Source organism: Schistocerca cancellata, chromosome 3 (assembly GCF_023864275.1).
Source record: "Schistocerca cancellata isolate TAMUIC-IGC-003103 chromosome 3, iqSchCanc2.1, whole genome shotgun sequence".
NCBI lineage: Eukaryota > Metazoa > Arthropoda > Insecta > Orthoptera > Acrididae > Schistocerca > Schistocerca cancellata.
The window spans coordinates 681394782-681414174 of NC_064628.1; the positions used below are offsets into that span (position 1 = coordinate 681394782).

Genomic DNA, 19393 nt, shown 5'->3' on the forward strand with positions numbered 1-19393 from the left:
CAACACGAGCCGTGTACCTCCTTCCTGGTGGAATGAGTGGAACTGATCGGCTGTCGGAACCCCTCCGTCTAGTGGGCGCTGTTCACGCATGGATGTTTACATCTTTGGGCGGGTTTAGTGACATCTCTGAACAGTCAAAGGAACTGCGTCTGTGATACGCTATCCACAGTCAACGTCTATGTCCAGGAGTTCTGGGAACCGGAGTGATGCAAAACTTTTTTTGATGTGTGTATATTTAGGATACAGACGAATTTCTGGAAACTGGCCGCTCTTCGAAACAATAATGTTTCTTTCCACAGGACCAATACGGAGTGAATCCACATCGCCATGGGAAATACGGAGAGCGGTGTGACCAGCGGCGAGAAGGCTCAGGCCGGCACCTCCACGCAGAAGCTCTACAAGCTGGTCGACCTCAAAGGTGAGGCACGCAGAAGTTACACAATCTGGTAGACTACATTCGAAAGTAACTCGTGCAGTAAATTTACACCTTGGTCGAGGTCAAGGGAAAAATACAGAGAGGCTACTGAAGCTTCTCAGCCTCATCCCTGGGATAAACATATATAACAAGTTTTCGTGCATAACATGTATGCTAGGGTATCAATACAGGAAACAGATTGATGTGAACATTTCTGTGTCTTTTGTTATCGATAGCGCCCTCTTGTAGTTTGTCCCTAGAGTCTATAGCCACATTGTATGTGTATGTACCCCATGAAGATGACACCTAATGCTGACATAGAGGGTGTTTCCATGGTACTGACAAATTTTGACGGATAATGGAGAAGGGCAAATGTATCAATCTGAGATGGGAAACCTGGTCGGGGAACTTTTTGAGATGACTTTAAGAAGCCCAACACCTTGAGGGGCAGGGGTTCCCAGACTTTTTGTCACTACGTACCACTTTGCATTTTTTTTAAATTAGGTGTATCGCTATAACTTGTTCACTTTGAAACGAATCCTGATGTTGAGGAGCTTGAGTGGTGCGGAAGATTGAGTGACGACTGCCGTCATGATCGGCATGCCAGAATTGACGATGATGAGGATAAATTGAATCTGACAAGCAACCCCTTGAGTGCGATGTCTCAAGATCAATGTCTAGTAAAACTCCTTTGAAAGCGTGCTGATAACAGTTATGACAGGAAAAACATGAGTTGCTAATGACTCACCATGTGCATCAGGAGGGAGACAGAAAATGATTGTCAGTTGGGTGCTGATATCAACCTATTATGGGATATATGTATTATACGTCACAAAATTGACATCCTTGACATTCATGAAATGTTCAAAACAAACCATTAACTTGCACCATGAACACCTAATGGAAAATGGCGCGCCACAGTGGACACAGAGGTCCTCACCATCGGAATCGAAGGCGAATTTCTTGAGAGTTACTCGCACAAACCGTGCAGAATGTCCACCTAGGTATCCACTCTTACAAAATTCATACAGAATCACATTGGTGTAATGGGGTTTTGAGAGCCGATAGAATATATGGAATGCAACCGAATGCTGATCGTGAAGCAGGTATCCTTTAAGGTTTAGCTGCAGATAGTGCGGTAATATGTTTTATAGGCACAGAAAAAAGCAAACATTCGGAGGTTGAACTTGTTCAATGGTTCCAGATGACATGAACTGCAAAGCCACTCACTTTTCGCGAGGGATAGTTTGCTCTAAAGGAGTAACATTTTTATACGCAGACCAAGAATCAAGCAAAACCAAGTTATTTTGGCCAGCTATTGAGCAGAGGCAGTGCTCATGCTATTGTAATACACTTACGCCCAATTTCCTACTCTTTCTTGACGTAAATATTTCCTACTGCCCTTGCCAGATCACACCCAGAGAAAGAATCATAGGAAGCAGATCTCGAACTTCTTGCAGCACAATAAATAAACTCCCAACCAATTTACTACCCAGATTAACTGTCGGTATGATTGTGTACAAATGCTTTAAGGCACTGGTGTTAGTTGATCTTGATACAACTCTCATGGTACCTCTAATTCCCAGGGTTCCTTTCATATGCATTTCCTCTTCAAATCCCGATGGTCAGAATTGGAAACAAATTCCTTACTAAACGACGGGATAACTTTGTTTGTCTCATCCACAAATTTTCGGGACGATTCCGCAGTTTGCTATGCATTGTCAAGTTGACACTTCTTTTAAAATTTCATTATCTTACGACTTTCAATTCTGTAGCACCGTTTGAAGTTATGCAATCATCCACTGCTTCTCTTGAAATCACTGTAATCTATGTCGCGCGCCGTTTGATGTGCATGATGTAGTATGTCATCATTATGCGCATCCTGTAAATTGCACTGAGCATCCCTTAAAAGAGCAAACACCAGTTTTTACGAATTTGCCTTGTCCTCCTTTGAATGTGCGTAGTTTTTCTTATACATTACACGGTTCTATTGCTGCGGATTTATTCTTAATTTGTTCATAATTTTATCTACTGTTCTGCTAATGACCTTCTATGTATGTAATTATGTTTAGTACCTGCTCCTTGGACAACGATTGTCCTTTACTGCGTTTCGCTGGAGACGGGATTTGTGGCTCCCTGTCCGACAAGGATGATGAACTACATGTCTCGACACCGGTTTCAATATCACATTCACTTCTTAAGCACTTATCGTCATCTTTTTACTCCTCGTGTACATTGCCCGCACGGTCGAGCGTATACCACACCACACATTCCACTGCCTCATCTTACAAAAACACTAATATTTCATCTGTCACATCTTTCTCACTCTGTAAAATTCCTTGAGTTCATTTCTGACGAAATGTCAACTTCGGCAACTGTTGTAGATGTAGCGCAATATTTGCTTTGTTTATCGTTGCAATTGCTCCGCTTTGCATCATCACAACTAACACTGTAACACTGTTGTGAATTACGCGTCGACTAAGCACTTCAGCTACGCTCTGTAGCCTCAAGCTGTGCTCACAACTGGATACCTCCAACCCCCTCCTTTAGCAGCCAATATTGTGGTTGTGCGGTAGACAACGTGTGGGGCGTCCAACGCCGTAAACTGACCCACACTCAAGAGGTTCAATCTCAGCCACAAGTCAGCTTTTTCCATCGTCCATAGCATGAATCACGAAACATTGCAAGATTTGTGATCGTTAGGTTCCATTTGATCTGACAACTGTCTCCAGTGCAAGACTGGATGCAAATGATGCCACAGAACGTCTTTCACGACGTAATTAAGAAGCCAGTCAAGAGATAGGCCAAGTGCTTAGGGGCTGATGGAGGTTATGTTGAGAAACGGTGTTACTTCCAAAGTTGATTTCCCAAGAAAAAGATTTGGTTTTTAAAAAATACCTTTACTTTTTGATTTGTTGTCGTATGTAGATGCCAGCATTGTAGGATATGTAAGCCCGATCGGGAAGTAGGCATACACTCTGAAAGTCGGAAAAATGAATTTCATCAATAAACTGCAGATGCTTTGATCTTTGGCCATTAAGCAGTTCCAACAGGATGGACCCCATTTTAATTACATCATTTTTTCTCAGGAATACCTGTGTCTCAATTCCCCCAAAAAGTGACATGGGAGAGGAAGTTCTCCAGTTTGTTCACCTCATGTGGATTATATCTGACATGATCTTGTGGGTGGGGGCGGGGGGGGGGGGGGCAGCATCGAAAATTCTTGCGTGTGAGGCACTTGACGAAGCTGAAGGGAATTTCGCTGCCAGTGACTTTTTTTGAACAACACTGGGACTTTAAGAAACGTAAGCTCATCATGGATGATGTGATGGCGGAGCCATGGCTGATGCTCAAAGCGGATGCTACCTCATCGATAGTGATTCGCCTATTGGCCAGAACCATCTCTCGAACTTCCTGGATGTTGTCATCTGTAGTGGAGGTTGATGGCCGTCCCTTTCTTTCTTCATGCGTTACACTTGTTCGACCACTTTTAAACTTCTCGATCAACAAAAACACAGTTTTACGTGATAGTGCACTTCTCCCATATTGCGAAGATAGTCTGCGATGAGTGTCTGCCCCTTTGATACCCTCCGACCCGAGGAATTGGATCACCGCCCGTTGTTCCTCTTTGGTGCACACTTCTAATGAAGCTGTCAAGTATAACTGCAACATAAGGAAGAACAACGGCGGAAATAAGATCAAACTGTCACAGCATTTATCACAACAGTATAACAATGACATGTGCGGGGACAGAAGACAACGTACGCAATGTGACAAACGTTATGGCAAAAGTGTAGGTAATTTTTGACGTGCCCTCGTATTAACAAAACTGTTGCATCCTTGAGCCTCGATGTACGCCCACCATACTCTGTGATACAAAGTCATATCACCAACAAAATCAAATTTAACATCAATGAATAAAAATAGACAGCTAATCGTCTTTTGATAATTTACAGATACGTCTAGTACGAACAGACATTGGATTGTCAATATAAAAATTGGCAGCGTTTCGCTCCTGGTTGCAGCACACGATTTATTAAACATAAATATCCTGTAGGCGATGACATGTCGAGGTGGGAAATTCTCCAAACTCTTCGCCAGGGAACGGAGATCAGAATCAATGCGCACAATAGCTACAGTAAGCCATGCTTGCCCAACAGTTTCCTGAAGTGCAAAGTCGACTCTGCCACCACAGAACACAGCAGGCCCATGGAGAGTATCGATGATTTTAGCGGTGTCCATAAGTAGTCTCGACATCAAGAACAGTTTTATATGTTTTAGGATGCCAACGGTACACACTACGCACACAACGACGAGGGATTGGCGACATGTTAATCACATGTCCCACGATTATAGATTTATACTGTGTTCAAATGTTCAGATGTGTGCGAAATCTTATGGGACTTGACTGCTAAGCTTACACACTACTTAACCTAAATTATCCTAAGGACAAACTCACACACCCATGCCCGAGGGAGGACTCGAACCTCCGCCGGGACCAGCCGCACAGTCCATGACTCCAGCGCCTTAGACCGCTCGGCTGATTTATACTCGCACTGCCTTGTAGGCAGCAGTCGGAACAGGTGGAGGGGCAAATACTTGAATGCTGTTTGTGTTTTACTTGTAATAACAAGAAAAACTTTTCTGAAAAAGAGAAATATAAATAGACACTTTTTGTTGAAATTGTTTGTTTGGATTGTAGCCCCACACAGAAAGGAAACGTACTGATGTACTGACAAAAAGAGAATGTACTGACAAGAGAATGTACTGACAATAAGAGAGTATCCTGACAATGAGGGAATATGAACTTTTTGAAATGGCGCTCCAGAAGAATGTGAGGAATATATGGGTAGACAAGAAAAAGTTCTGAAGCGAGACAGGGAGAAAAACATTTAGGGTACAACTTTGCAACAAAGAAGGGATCCCTTGATAGGACACTTCTCGACGCTTCAAGGACACTTCTGTGTGGTAATGGAGAGAAGTGTGTGTGTGGGGGAGGGGGGGTGGTGAAACTGAAGAGGGAGACGCAGGTTTGACTACAGTAAGTAGGTTCACGTGGATGTAGGTTCCTGTAGTTATATGGAATTGAAGACACACAGATTCGTGTTGCGCCATGAGTTGCGGCACTTTCAAATTTACGCTCTTTTGCTGGACGTTTGGAATGATACGTGGCGATACAGTGGCCTAGAGAGTGAGACTAGACTACTGCGATCTACGGACAGCGCCGCTTCGGGTCGAGCTGGGGTCCACATGGGGGGTGAAGGGGATCTAGGGCTGACCAGCAACGAGCAGCACGTGGCTTGGATACAGCACCAGGCAAGCCGATTGGAGTAGTCGGGCCTTGGACGGTGATACACGACGTGCTGTGTAGTTAATGGCGGCGGTGGCAAGGTGCAGCCACCCAGAACAAAGGCTGGTCCTGCTTCCTTGCACCCTTTAAGCAGGGCAGACCACGCAATCTGGTATCTGCACGCAGAACAGCTGGAAGATGGCAGTCAGTGCGATGGAGAGCCAGCAAGGAAGTAAGTGAGCAGGAAAAAATTGCGGCGGTTGCACAGTACGTATGGAGCTTAAAGTTGCATAGCCATCAGTGGGGTAGCTTGGTGGAGAGGCCAGCGCTCAAGTTAGGAGCTAGCAGCAACGCGCAGACATCGGTTCCTGAGCAGAGCGGGCAAACGGTGCTGGCGTCGTGGTTCATGTGGAGGCTGGCCTGGCTGTACGCAAGTGAATTCTACGCATGGTGTGGGAAAGTGCAAGGCAGTACACTGACATAGAGGTCCCAGTGGTTTTCAGCAGGAACAACAGCTGAGCGCTTGGTCTGTAGTTCTGTTTAATGTTGTCCCAACAAGTGCACCATTCGGTGTCGTTCTGTGTGTCATTGGCTTAGGGTAGTGCCACTGCAAATTCAAGTTGTCTTGAAATATGTGCCTGTTCTATGTTGAAGTAGCCACTTCGGAGAATGTTACAATATTGCTAAGCTTGTGTTACATGGTTTGATTTCTTATATTTAGTCTTTAGCGTTTCTGCAGCTACTGAACGTGAAGTGAGCGAGTAATAGTACTCTTGTCCTGTCATGACGGTGTGTGGATTCTGAGGCAGAAATCAAAAGAACGAAAGAACACAGTCACTGAGAGAAATATTGTATTATACTAAACTTTGGTAGGAAAGCTTCTTTAGCGAAATCCTATAAAAGTCCTTGGCTAAGGCAGGGTAAGTTAAGCACTTTAACAGTTCACAAGAGCCGGCCGCTGTGGAAGAGCGGTTCTAGGCGCTTCAGTCCGGAACCACGCAGCTGCTACGGTCGCAGGTGCGAATCCTGCCTTGGGCATTGATGTGTGTGTTGTCCTTAGGTTAGTTAGCTTTAAGTAGTTCTACGTTTAGGGGACTTATGACCTCAGATGTTAAGTCCCTTAGTGCTTAGAGCCATCTGAACCATTTTTATCACGGCATGTCTTGAGGCCAGACCTCATGTACTACTTCCGTAGAGAAAACTGCACCTGTCTCTCCTCGACTGCTGCTAAGTGGCGCTACTCGACAGATGGGCGAGAACTCGTCGAGAAGTGATCTAGAGCTGTAGTCAGGCTGCCTCTTATCCACGAGATCCGTGGTGGCAGTGGCGCCTACGCTCAGGGGGCGTGGCACTCTTGCGGCCAACCTCTGCACACGGAACGATTGCCCCTGTGTGTTATCGACTGACTACGATACCACACAAACCTTTCTTGTCCCCATATTCCAGCAACGTGTGACCTTTCCGCACTACATGCAATTATTTTGGTATTTAACACTTTAGCGTAGAGATAGTATGTCTGAGCCTAGATAAAGCAGTCCTTTCTTATTATTCTTGTTTCTTACAGTGTTTTATTAATTAGTTATAGCTTACTAATTGACTCTGTGTGCTCATTTTATTGTGAGGCACCATTCATTTTGTTTATAAAGTTCTTGCCAAGAGGGCATGTAGTGTAAGATAACCTGTCTGTATAGAAAAGCACTTTTCGTTTATGATTCTGTCGAGTGATGCTTGTGGAGCCTGAGGACAAGTAATTTTCTGTGTTGTTGTTTCTGAGGACCTGTGATGAAGTGCATCAATGTTTACGCCCCCCAAAACCATCAGCCACTTACACTCCTTTCCCACGCCACAGTGTGGAGAGCTTCATCAAAGCAGTGGTATCCCAGTCTTAGGCTTCCTTATCGAGACAAACGACGCTTGTGATTGGAGTTTCTGGACCAGTTGATGCACACGTCTGTTCTGCAGGTGGCGGCCTGCTCGTGGACATGATGAAGCGCGCCATCCAGACGAAGCAGTACGCGGAGCTGGACCACGCCATAAAGACCAAGGTGGAGCCTTTCCTATACAACAAAGGCAAGGGGAAACTCTTCCCCATTTCGCACGTCGTCCTGCTGCGTAATAAGGAACGCCCACGTCACAAACTGGTACGTACAACGGCGTCTGGATCACTAGCTGTGCGAATGATGCATTCTCTTGTTACTCTCCATAATGTTACCGAGTATGTTAAAGATCACCGACTACAATTACTAAGACTGTGAGTCACACTGCTGCTTTGTCATTGAATCACCCACTACAATGAAGTATACAGGGTGAGTCACCTAACGTTACCGCTGGATATATTTCGTAAACCACATCAAATACTGACGAACCGATTCCACAGACCAAACGTGAGGAGAGGGGCTAGTGTAATTGTTTAATACAAACCATACAAAAATGCACGGAAGTATGTTTTTTAACACGAACCTACGTTTTTTAAAATGGAACCACGTTAGTTTTGTTAGCACATCTGAACATATAAACAAATACGTAATCAGTGCCGTTTGTTGCATTGTAAAATGTTAATTACATCCGGAGATATTGTAACCTATAGTTGACGCTTGAGTACCACTCCTCTGCTGTTCGATCGTGTGTATCGGAGGGCACTGCAACATACATCGCGTTTCTACAGAATGATCTGCCAACGTTGCTCGAAAATGTCCCACTGGAAACGCGTCGACGTATGTGGTATCAGCATGATGGTGCACCTGCACATTCCGCAATTAACACTAGGCTGATCCTTGACAGGATGTTCGACGGGCGTTTCATAGGACGTGGAGGACGCATAAATTGGCCAGCCCGTTCTCCTGATCTTACACCTCTGGACTTCTTTCTGTGTGGTACGTTAAAGGAGAATGTGTCCCGTGATGTGCCTACAACCCCAGAGGATATGAAACAACGTATTGTGGCAGCCTGCGGCGACATTACACCAGATGTACTGCCGCGTGTATGACATTCATTACGCCAGAGATTGCAATTGTGTGCAGCAAATGATGGCCACCACATTGAACATCTATTGGCCTGACATGTCGGGACACACTCTATTCCACTCCGTAATTGAAAACGGAAACCACGTGTGCACGTGTGTACGTGTACCTCACCCCTCATGGTAATGTACATGTGCGTCAGTGAAAAAGACCAATAAAAAGGTGTTAGCATGTTGACGTAATGTGCTGTTCCAGTCTCTTCTGTACCTAAGGTCCATCACCGTTCCCTTTGGATCCCTACGTAATTCGGTGCTCTCCGATACACACGATCAAACACCAGAGGAGTGGTACTCAAGCGTCAACTTTAGGCTACAATATCTCCGGATGTAATTAACATTTTACAATGCAACAAACGGCACTGATTACGTATTTGTTTATATGTTCAGATGTGCTAACAAAACTAACGGGGTTCCAATTAAAAAAAAACGTAGGTTTGTGTTAAAAAACATACTTCCGTGCCCGCACCTCGTGGTCGTGCGGTAGCGTTCTCGCTTCCCACGCCCGGGTTCCCGGGTTCGATTCCCGGCGGGGTCAGGGATTTTCTCTGCCTCGTGATGGCTGGGTGTTGTGTGCTGTCCTTAGGTTAGTTAGGTTTAAGTAGTTCTAAGTTCTAGGGGACTTATGACCACAGCAGTTGAGTCCCATAGTGCTCAGAGCCAAGAGCCATACTTCCGTGCATTTTTGTATGGTTTGTATTAAACAATTACACTAGCCCCTGTCCTCACGATCGGTCTGTGGAATCGGTTCGTCAGTATTTGATGTGGTTTACGAAATATATCCAGCGGTAACGTTAGGTGACTCACCCCGTATACCTATGTCAAAACACTATTTTGTACAGTCTTCCCATATTGTCATTGGTTTAACTTCTGGAATGTTGTAGTCCTATTTTTCCAAAGTAAAATGGAGAGTTTGATTGTTTCCGAATCATTTTCTACTGTAACCACCTGTATATAGCTCCTTGTTATTCTGCACAGAATTTTATAATGCCATTGTCAGTGAAACATGATAACTAAGTAGTCAGTGCACTCCTAAAAATCAGAATTGTATAAGAAGCAGTCAATAAGTAAAGCAACACTTCTTTTTTCTGAAAGCATGTTGTTTTTATTCAGTATTCCAATTCAACACATTATTCCGCACTCTTTTGGCTACAAAACCAGATTTTTCCACATAATGTATCGGCCTTACGCCACCTTGGTGGGAGGGCCTGTATGGCTACATGGAATCACTCTATTGGACGACGTTGGAACCAAATACTTGCTGCATCAGTAACCTCACCATCACCCACACACAGCTTCCCGCGGAGTGTATCCTTCATTGGGACAAACAGATGGAAATTGGAAAGTGCGAGATCTGGGCTGTAGGGTGGGCCGACTTGTGTGGGACCTTGCGTTGTCGTGGAGAAAGAGAAGTTCGTTAGCATTTTTGTGGTGACGAATACGCTGGAGTCGTTTCTTCAGTTTCCTGAGGGTAGCACGATACATTTCCAAGTTGATCTTCGCACCATGAGGGAGGACATCAAATAAAATAACACCTTCAGAGTCCCAGAAGGCCATCGAAATGACTTCACCGGCGAAGGGTGCAGCTTTGAACGTTTTCTTTGGAAAAGAGTTGTGACGCCACTCAGTGGATTGCCATTTTGTTTTCGAGTCAAAGAGATGAACCCATGTTTCATATCGCCTGTGACGATGGTCGAGGAAAAGCTGTCACGATCAGCTCGTAAAGTGCAAGCAACTCCACACAGAAGGCCATTTGTTGCTCTTTAGTCTTTTGTTAGGCAGCGGTCACACATCTTTGAGTACCCCAATTGATGTACGAGTGTGTCAGCTCTATCAACAGAGGCGTCTAGTTGAGCAGCGAGGTGTTCGATTGAGATCCGTCGATCACCTCGAATGAGAGTGTCCGCAAGTTCCAGCATTGCTGGTGTCACAACAGTGTGCGGCTAGCAGGCAAGCGGAAGATTGGACAGATGTGCGTGACCTGGTTGTGATGAAGACAGGACCCTCGCCCAACGATTCACTGCGCTTTTATTCACTGTCAGGTCTCCGTAGACATTCTCCAAACGCCTATGAATATCTGCGATGCTCTGGTTTTTCGCCAAAGAGCTCAATGACAGCTCTCTGCTTGGAACATCCGTTACAGACACCATTTTGAAGGCTTCGTACAGCTACTTACTGCTCCGTTATTTTGAAGATTACGTATAGAGCCAACACCTATCGGAACTTCATGAAGCTATATGGGCTGAAGTGAGAATATTCTACGATGTCCCACAATATACTCCGCATTTTTCAATCGAAATTTCCCGAAAAAAAATCTGATGCATTACGTTTTGAACACCCCTGGTGTACTCTTCTAAGTAGAATATTTCTCTTGCGCATATAAGTTTGAGGTAATCTACGTGCTACTTGCAACAAAGACTGACCGCTTCGGGTTCATTCTTTTTTTTTTTTTTTACGTCGGTCGTAGATGTCACATGTTGAAAACTTCAGTATTTTCTTGATCTGTGCTAGGAGTCTCATTGTTTCTTTCTCACAACACCCTCTTTTTGTTGTTCTGAAATAAACTTTCTGCGGCCGAGGCATTAGATGTAAATTACAGAACATGTCGAGTGAGGTACTGATTTTAGTCTGTTAGACACACACACACTTGTCCTAGAAACAAAATAAAAGTAGTTCCAATTCTTGGCTCTGACCACGGTTTCTGTCTATCCTTTGGTTGTGAGGACAAGTTGTAAATTAGTTAGCGAGTTTTTAGGGGCAGCGTTAAGACAGTGGACTCAACGGTAGACAACGGTTGAAATCCCATCCGGCCAACCGGATTTAAGCTTTCTCAGATTAAGGCTAATGCCGGGATGATTCATCTGAAAAAGACACTGCCGATTTCCTTTCTCAACCTTCGAAAATGTTAGTTGATGTACTGTTTCCAACGACGTTGTCGTTGTCGGAGGAACTTTAAACTTTAATCTTCCTTCCTCCCTTCTAAACCAATAACATCTTTAACTATTCCCCATTAAAATCTCCTTTTTCCCTTTCAAGTTCTCCGGGATTTGGCAGTAAATGATCTAGGTGTTCCACAATCCCGATGTCAAATGGCCCGCAGTCTGCCCAAGGAATGGAGTTTATACAATTCTGGAAATGTAATGTAATCCGTGGTTGTCACCCACTTGCATAGTAGTGAGATGCGTAATAAATCACAGTTTGGATTTCAAAAGGGCCATTCTACTGAGTCAACTGTGTATCGATATACTGGACACCTAAAAAGGTCTTGAAATTATAAAATATCACCAGTTAGATATTCTGTAACTTACCGAAGGCGTTTGATTATGTGAATCATAATATTCTGTTAAAGAAGTTAAGATTTTATGGAATATGTAGATCAGTACATTCCTAGTTTGGTTCTTATTTAAGAAACGGAATGTAGAAAGTTAACATAGGCTGTTAGAGTAACACAAAGAGGGACACCGCATCATTTGCAAAGGGAGAATTTTCTATGGGAATCACAGAGGGTTCGATCATTGACCCACTACGTTCTTGTTTTATGTTAATGTCCTACCATTTTGTTTGATCAGGAGGCAAATTTAGTCCGGTGTGCAGGTGATGCAAGCATAGTTGTGCAACAGAGGGAAGAATCATCCACACAGTATGTAGTATCAGTGATTAACAATCTACCTGAGTTTGAGAGTAACAAAGAAATTCACAAGTACAACACTAGAAGCAAAAATGATTTGCATAACCCTTTAATGGATCTAAATTTTGTACAGAAAAGGTAAAATATGCAGTTATAAAACTCTCTGGCAGTGTATCTTACGAAATAAAATTGGACAGACAGTAGAACTGATTTCAAATACAGATTAAAAATGTTTCTTCTTAACATCTCCTCCTGTACCATGGGAGAACCCTTGAAAGAGCATTAATTAGTCATTTATACAAGACAAACACCTGTAAATGGGTAACATGCAGCCATTTAAATATTTTCTTCTTTTTTTAAAATATGTGCTCCACTTTTCTTAAATTCCCACGTTACACATCATAACGCTAATCATGAATGTGACCTATGACGCATATAACTAAGTAACTACCGATAGGCTATTTCGCCTGTAAGTTTCATTTTAGGCGATTTCCAGGCATGAGTTCGTGTACCCAATTTGTTCCTCAGCATATCCTCAACAACCCTTCGAGGTTTGTTGGTATCGTTTGTTGTGTACTGCATATGCCCTGATTTACATCAATTTCTACCCGGATATTAATGACCTTTGTTATTTGCTGGGGCCAAACGCAGCTAGAAACCCTTGTTATATCTAATCTGGTTATCATTTATTTTAAAAATTACGTACTTTCGTGTTCCCTCTTCCAACAATGATTAACTGAAGAAACTGGTATTTCAGTTACCACCACTTCGTTCACTGGAGAACCCAGACGATTTTGACATCGATGATCTGCCAATTCCTGACGAGAGTAAGCTAGGTGAGTTTACGAGAACAGGGTGAGTACAATTATCGTTAGCATTCTCTTGACTTCCCAATTAGAAATAGTTTTCTCAATCACCATAAATATCATTTTAGTCATATTTCGTATGTGTATCCATGATCTTTGGCCATTCCATGATATATCCTACATATAACACTTGCTTTCCATAACTTTATAAAGGCATCAGCTACAAACACCGTTCTGTTGCCTGTATAAGGCGCCGCAAAATCGTTTCCCATCTCTGTAGAGGCGTTTAAATGGTGCAGGTATTTTTTTTTAATGCTCAGAAACCATGTATCTCCCCAGTTTTCATCATAGTCATTGATACAGTGTACTTATAGATTGAAACTGAGAGTAATCACTCTCTTCAACATCACTACCACCATTAGAAAGCGATTCAGCAAAATAAATAACGAAGATTCAGCACATGTTAGATACCTAAACATTCAATAGAATGTTAATCAGTATCTCAAAAAGATTATAAAAGGTCTTGATGAAATTATCTTAAATGTTCAAATATTAAATATATTTATATTTCATAAAATGTTCATTTCTCTTTCAAACCTGTTTTGTAGTTTTCACAGTACTCATTTTTTTGCTCATTATGTCTTCAAATTAATTAAGTTAGCCTTAAATAAGTTGCTTATTATTTCTTAAAAATGCTACTATTCCACAAAACTCCAAGCATAGCAAATCTAAATATTTGTCTGACGCATAAAAAATAAGTTTTGTGACCGCAAACATGACATTCAAAACTCAATATCAAATTAATAAGAATGACATTAAATAAACATCTTTTTTAACTGAATCTACTGTTCACAAAACGCCTCTCATGATCTAATGCTAAACATCAAAGCTCTTAGACAACTTGATGTAAAATGAAGAAGTACAAAAAAATGGTTCAAATGGCTCTAAGCACTATGGGACTTAACGTCTGAGGTCAGTCCCCTAGACTTAGAACTACTTAAACCTAACTAACCTAAGGACATCACACACATCCATACCCGAGGCAAGATTCGAGCCTGCGACCGTAGAAGCAGCGCGGTTCCGGACTAAAGCGCCTAGAACCGCTCGCCCACAGCGGCCGGCGAAGAAATACAGCTCTCATTCTATTGTGCACATATATGGTGACAGATTGTAACGTCCCCTTAGAACAATTATACATGACTGTGTTTAAACTGACACACAATATTTTTAGCGCAACGCAATCTGACATTCAAAAATCCCTACAAAAGAATGGCCCTGACTAACATTAACCTATACCTTTCACAAATCACTTACCTCACCAAAAATCTTCGCTACTCGAACTACTGCAATACAGCGAGCGCCACTACTGCCAGCTAAATAAAAGATTCAAACTACTGAAGGCACTAACTACTAATAGGCATAGTTAGCAAATGAAAGATTTTGATAGAGAACAAACAATGTATTTACCTCAATAGTGTTCAAAAGTCATAATGTATATAGCAGTTCATGACATCCAGTCTTACAAATTTCAAAACTCCGCCATCTCTCTCCCCACATCCACCACTGCTGGCGGCTCACCTCCAACTGCGCAACGCTACGCGCCGCTAACATCCAGCTGCCCAACACTACAATGGCATACAACAATGCAAACTAGCCACAGACTACACACAGCACAGCCAGTGATTTTCATAAAGAGCGCTATGTAACGTTGCCAATAAGAAAACATAAACAGCCTACTTACAAGATATTGGAATCCTGTACAAGGTTCAAGATATGGTAGGCGTTTATCATTCTTACGCAAGGCCTATCTCAGTCTCCTCACAAACAACGAACATTCAAATGCTATTTCTCAGTGAGAAACCCGCTACATAATCATTTATTATACATAGAATACACTTTGTGCGGTTGCGCTGAAACGCTAACTATTTGCATATCCAAGAATGTTGGCGTCTGCTGCTTGCCACCTTCGTGACGATGCAACTGAGCAGCAGTACAAGTTACGACATTTTATACTAAGATACGTATAACCTACAAATGTTACTACTGTGTCCACAGTACCGGCCTCTTTTCTACTCAGGCTGCACTCCGTGTGGGAGTCGACGTTGGATTTTAGCGTTCTGCAAAAAAACACAGTTCTGTAAATTGTATTGAAATGGCGTATACACTCCAAGTAGTGAGATCTTGACTCTGCAGCGGAGTGTGCGCTGATATGCTACTTCCTGGCAGATTAAAACTGTGTGCCGGACCGCGACTCGAACTCGGGACCCTTGTCCTTCGCAGGCAAGTGCAGAGCACTTATCCGCGAAAGGCAAAATGTTCCGAGTTCGAGTCTCGGTCCGGCACACAGTTTTAATCTACCAGGAAGTTTCACTCCAAGTAATTGCAGCGCAGTAAGAGGAGGCCTCGAATCTCCATCAGTTAAAGGAAAGTGCCCTAAAACGGTCTCCTCCCTAAAGCAGTCTCTTGGCTTTGTACTCTCCTGAACTTTCGTGGGACCAAGTTTAATTAGCAGTTTCCGCTTCTTCTATACTCCATTCACCGAAACAAGAGACGTACTGTAAACACGGCAAGGCGCATGACCACAGCGCTGCCGTTGAGGGGTGTACAAGGCAGGGGCGTCAGAAATTAAAAAATGAAAGTTGTGTTTTTTATAATTTGGCGCCTGAACATGATAAAGAGATCCGAGAACTACCTTCCGACACCTTTACTTACATTACATTAAAATTTATTGTCACTCAAAAAGAGAAATATTTAAGCTTTCAGGAAAAGTTGTTTTTTCGCGTTACTCTATATTTATCACGCCATATCTCCTAAACTGTGTGTCACACAGCAAAATAATTTTATAATTGCCTTCAGTACTATATGCTGATGACGTCTGCAAATTGTCTGCTCAATAGAGTCAGTAATAGTGAAGCAATGAATTAAAATCTCACGTCTGATATAGAACTGTTACCAAATCATCGTCCGAAATATAGTAAGCGACAAACTTTTTCCCTTTACATTCTTTTGTGGGGCTGTAAGCGAGAAAAGTTTCAGAAAGGTTTGATTTTAATTTTTTAGTTTGTTCTAATGCGATGGGTGGAACCGTTTGTCCTTTATGAGCGATGCATTGTGCGGTTCGCAGGCGCGGCGCTCATTCAGTGTGGCCGCCTCAGTTGCAGGTGTGAGCTCGTTAGTGGGTGTTGTACAGCAGGTATTTCACGATATCTTAAGTTCATCTGTAAAGACGCTTGAAAGACTAGTTGTTGATTATTAGAGTAAGTATATGTGTTTGTAGTCACGCTGAGCATTCACTGTTTATGTGCACATCCAATAGCATCACATGGTTTCTTATTTTATATATTCACTTATTTCATTAGCATCACATACGGCTGTCCTCATTATGTCATCCACGGATTTAGCGAGCGAGGTCGACGTATTAGTTCTGAGTCTTAATGTGTATAGAACGGAACTTTTACATGCAGAGCAGTCGATGAGTGACATTGTTTCGAAAACAGCTGCAGCTGCAGGTGTGGGACGTTCTTCAGTGCATCGTGTGATAAGTGAGTACAAGGCCACACACTCTTTGAAGTCTCCCAAGAAGACTGCTGCCTTGCCGTCACCACGCTGGAGTGTGTGGTTGTGGGGACTTACTGAACTCAGTTTAACATTATTTTATCATTGTTGTTAAATGTATTTCGTACATTGTTGCCTAGGTTTATCACAGTCCGCTGTGACAGCTCGGCAGCCAGCCGAACGCCGCCAGCTGCAAAGGGTGCGCCAAGGATTTTCCACACCCCTACGTATCACGTGAACACCGAATGCTTTCTCTGGAAACGAGCGTAGTCGCTCACGTGACACTGTTTATGTTTCGTCCCAGCTCTCGGTGAATAGACTGTAGCTGAGTGCGCATGACGCCCTCTTCAGTTGTTACTTGTCAGTTCACCATTACACGTTCTGCTGATAGAAAAAGTTTCCTCGTTGTTTTACGTTCATCGTTATTTCTCCTAGATTTCGGCAGAAAAGCCTTTCAGTCTCTATCTATTCTTCAGTAGTAAAGTTCAAGGTTGACCAGGGGATCCTGGTGAAACTTCCGCAGTTTTATACACTCCTGGAAATGGAAAAAAGAACACATTGACACCGGTGTGTCAGACCCACCATACTTGCTCCGGACACTGCCAGAGGGCTGTACAAGCAATGATCACACGCACGGCACAGCGGACACACCAGGAACCGCGGTGTTGGCCGTCGAATGGCGCTAGCTGAGCAGCATTTGTGCACCGCCGCCGTCAGTGTCAGCCAGTTTGCCGTGGCATACGGAGCTCCATCGCAGTCTTTAACACTGGTAGCATGCCGCGACAGCGTGGACGTGAACCGTATGTGCAGTTGACGGACTTTGAGCGAGGGCATATAGTGGGCATGCGGGAGGCCGGGTGGACATACCGCCGAATTGCTCAACACGTGGGGCGTGAGGTCTCCACAGTACATCGATGTTGTCGCCAGTGGTCGGCGGAAGGTGCACGTGCCCGTCGACCTGGGACCGGACCGCAGCGACGCACGGATGCACGCCAAGACCGTAGGATCCTACGCAGTGCCGTAGGGGACCGCACCGCCACTTCCCAGCAAATTAGGGACACTGTTGCTCCTGGGGTATCGGCGAGGACCATTCGCAACCGTCTCCATGAAGCTGGGCTACGGTCCCGCACACCGTTAGGCCGTCTTCCGCTCACGCCCCAACATCGTGCAGCCCGCCTCCAGTGGTGTCGCGACAGGCGTGAACGGAGGGACGAATGGAGACGTGTCGTCTTCAGCGATGAGAGTCGCTTCTGCCTTGGTGCCAATGATGGTCGTATGCGTGTTTGGCGCCGTGCAGGTGAGCGCCACAATCAGGACTGCATACGACCGAGGCACACAGGGCCAACACCTGGCATCATGGTGTAGGGAGCGATCTCCTACACTGGCCGTACACCACTGGTGATCGTCGAGGGGACACTGAATGGTGCACGGTACATCCAAACCGTCATCGAACCCATCGTTCTACTAGACCGGCAAGGGAACTTGCTGTTCCAACAGGACACTGCACGTCCGCATGTATCCCGCGCCACCCAAAGTGCTCTAGAAGGTGTAAGGCAACTTCCCTGGCCAGCGAGATCTCCGGATCTGTACCCCATTGAGCATGTTTGGGACTGGATGAAGCGTCGTCTCACGCGGTCTGCACGTCCAGCACGAATGCTGGTCCAACTGAGGCGCCAGGTGGAAATGGCATGGCACGCCGTTCCACAGGACTGCATCCAGCATCTCTACGATCGTCTCCATGGGTGAATAGCAGCCTGCATTGCTGCGAAAGGTGGATATACACTGTACTAGTGCCGACATCGTGCATGCTCTGTTGCCTGTGTCTATGTGCCTGTGGTTCTGTCAGTGTGATCATGTGATGTATCTGACCCCAGGAATGTGTCAATAAAGTTTCCCCTTCCTGGGACAATGAATTCACGGTGTTCTTATTTCAATTTTCAGGAGTGTAGTTTTAAATAATGACAGTATTTGGAATAATTGGAGTCGTTGAGGTAAGGGTAGTTGTGGCGATGAAGAGGAAATCTCTTTACAAATGAACCGAACCATGTGAAATAACAATCATCCCTGTACAGACATGTCCATTGTGTTTTGCATTCGGAAAGTTTGTCCCAGCTTGTACAACGGGCAGACATCAGGGACTATCAGTAGGAACACATAACCTATAGCTTTAACTTGACAATCATTTTCGATTACAGTAAGAACGTCATGCTTAATAACAAGAGGTAAATCACAATTCAAGACGACAATGAGAAATATGTTTGTCGTTGCGGAAATTATATTCGTTTGTACACTGTATCTCCAAAGAAATTGGTATAGGCATGTGTATTCAAATACAGATATAAGTAAGCAGGCAGAATGCGGCGCTGCGGTCGGCAACCCCTATATAATACAAGTGTCTAGCGCAGTTGTTACATCGGTTACTGCTGCTACAATGGCAATTATCAAGATTTAAGTGAGTTTGAACATGGATTTATTGTCGGCGCACAAGCGATGGGATACAGTATCAACGAGGTAGCGATGAAGTTGGGATTTTCCCGTACGATCATTTCGCGAGTGTATAGGTAAATCCGGTAAAACATCAAGTCTCCGACATCGCTGCGGCCGGAAAAAGATCCTGCAACAATGGGACCAACGACGGCTGAAGACAATCGCTCCACGTGGTAAGAGTGCAACTCTTCCGCAA

The 19393-nt window shown here is 44.0% G+C and overlaps 1 protein-coding gene across 1 annotated transcript in view; it reads left to right on the top strand.

Moving 5' to 3' along the window:
- Nucleotides 1-327: 327 nt before the first annotated feature.
- The window catches only part of LOC126176506 (transient receptor potential cation channel subfamily V member 5), a 146882-nt gene continuing 127816 nt past the window's right edge, over nucleotides 328-19393 (top strand). Inside the window, exons 1-3 of the mRNA XM_049923662.1 lie at nucleotides 328-418; nucleotides 7668-7846; nucleotides 13107-13185. Coding sequence (XP_049779619.1) covers nucleotides 328-418; nucleotides 7668-7846; nucleotides 13107-13185 — 349 coding nt within the window. The remainder of the gene's footprint in view (nucleotides 419-7667; nucleotides 7847-13106; nucleotides 13186-19393) is intronic.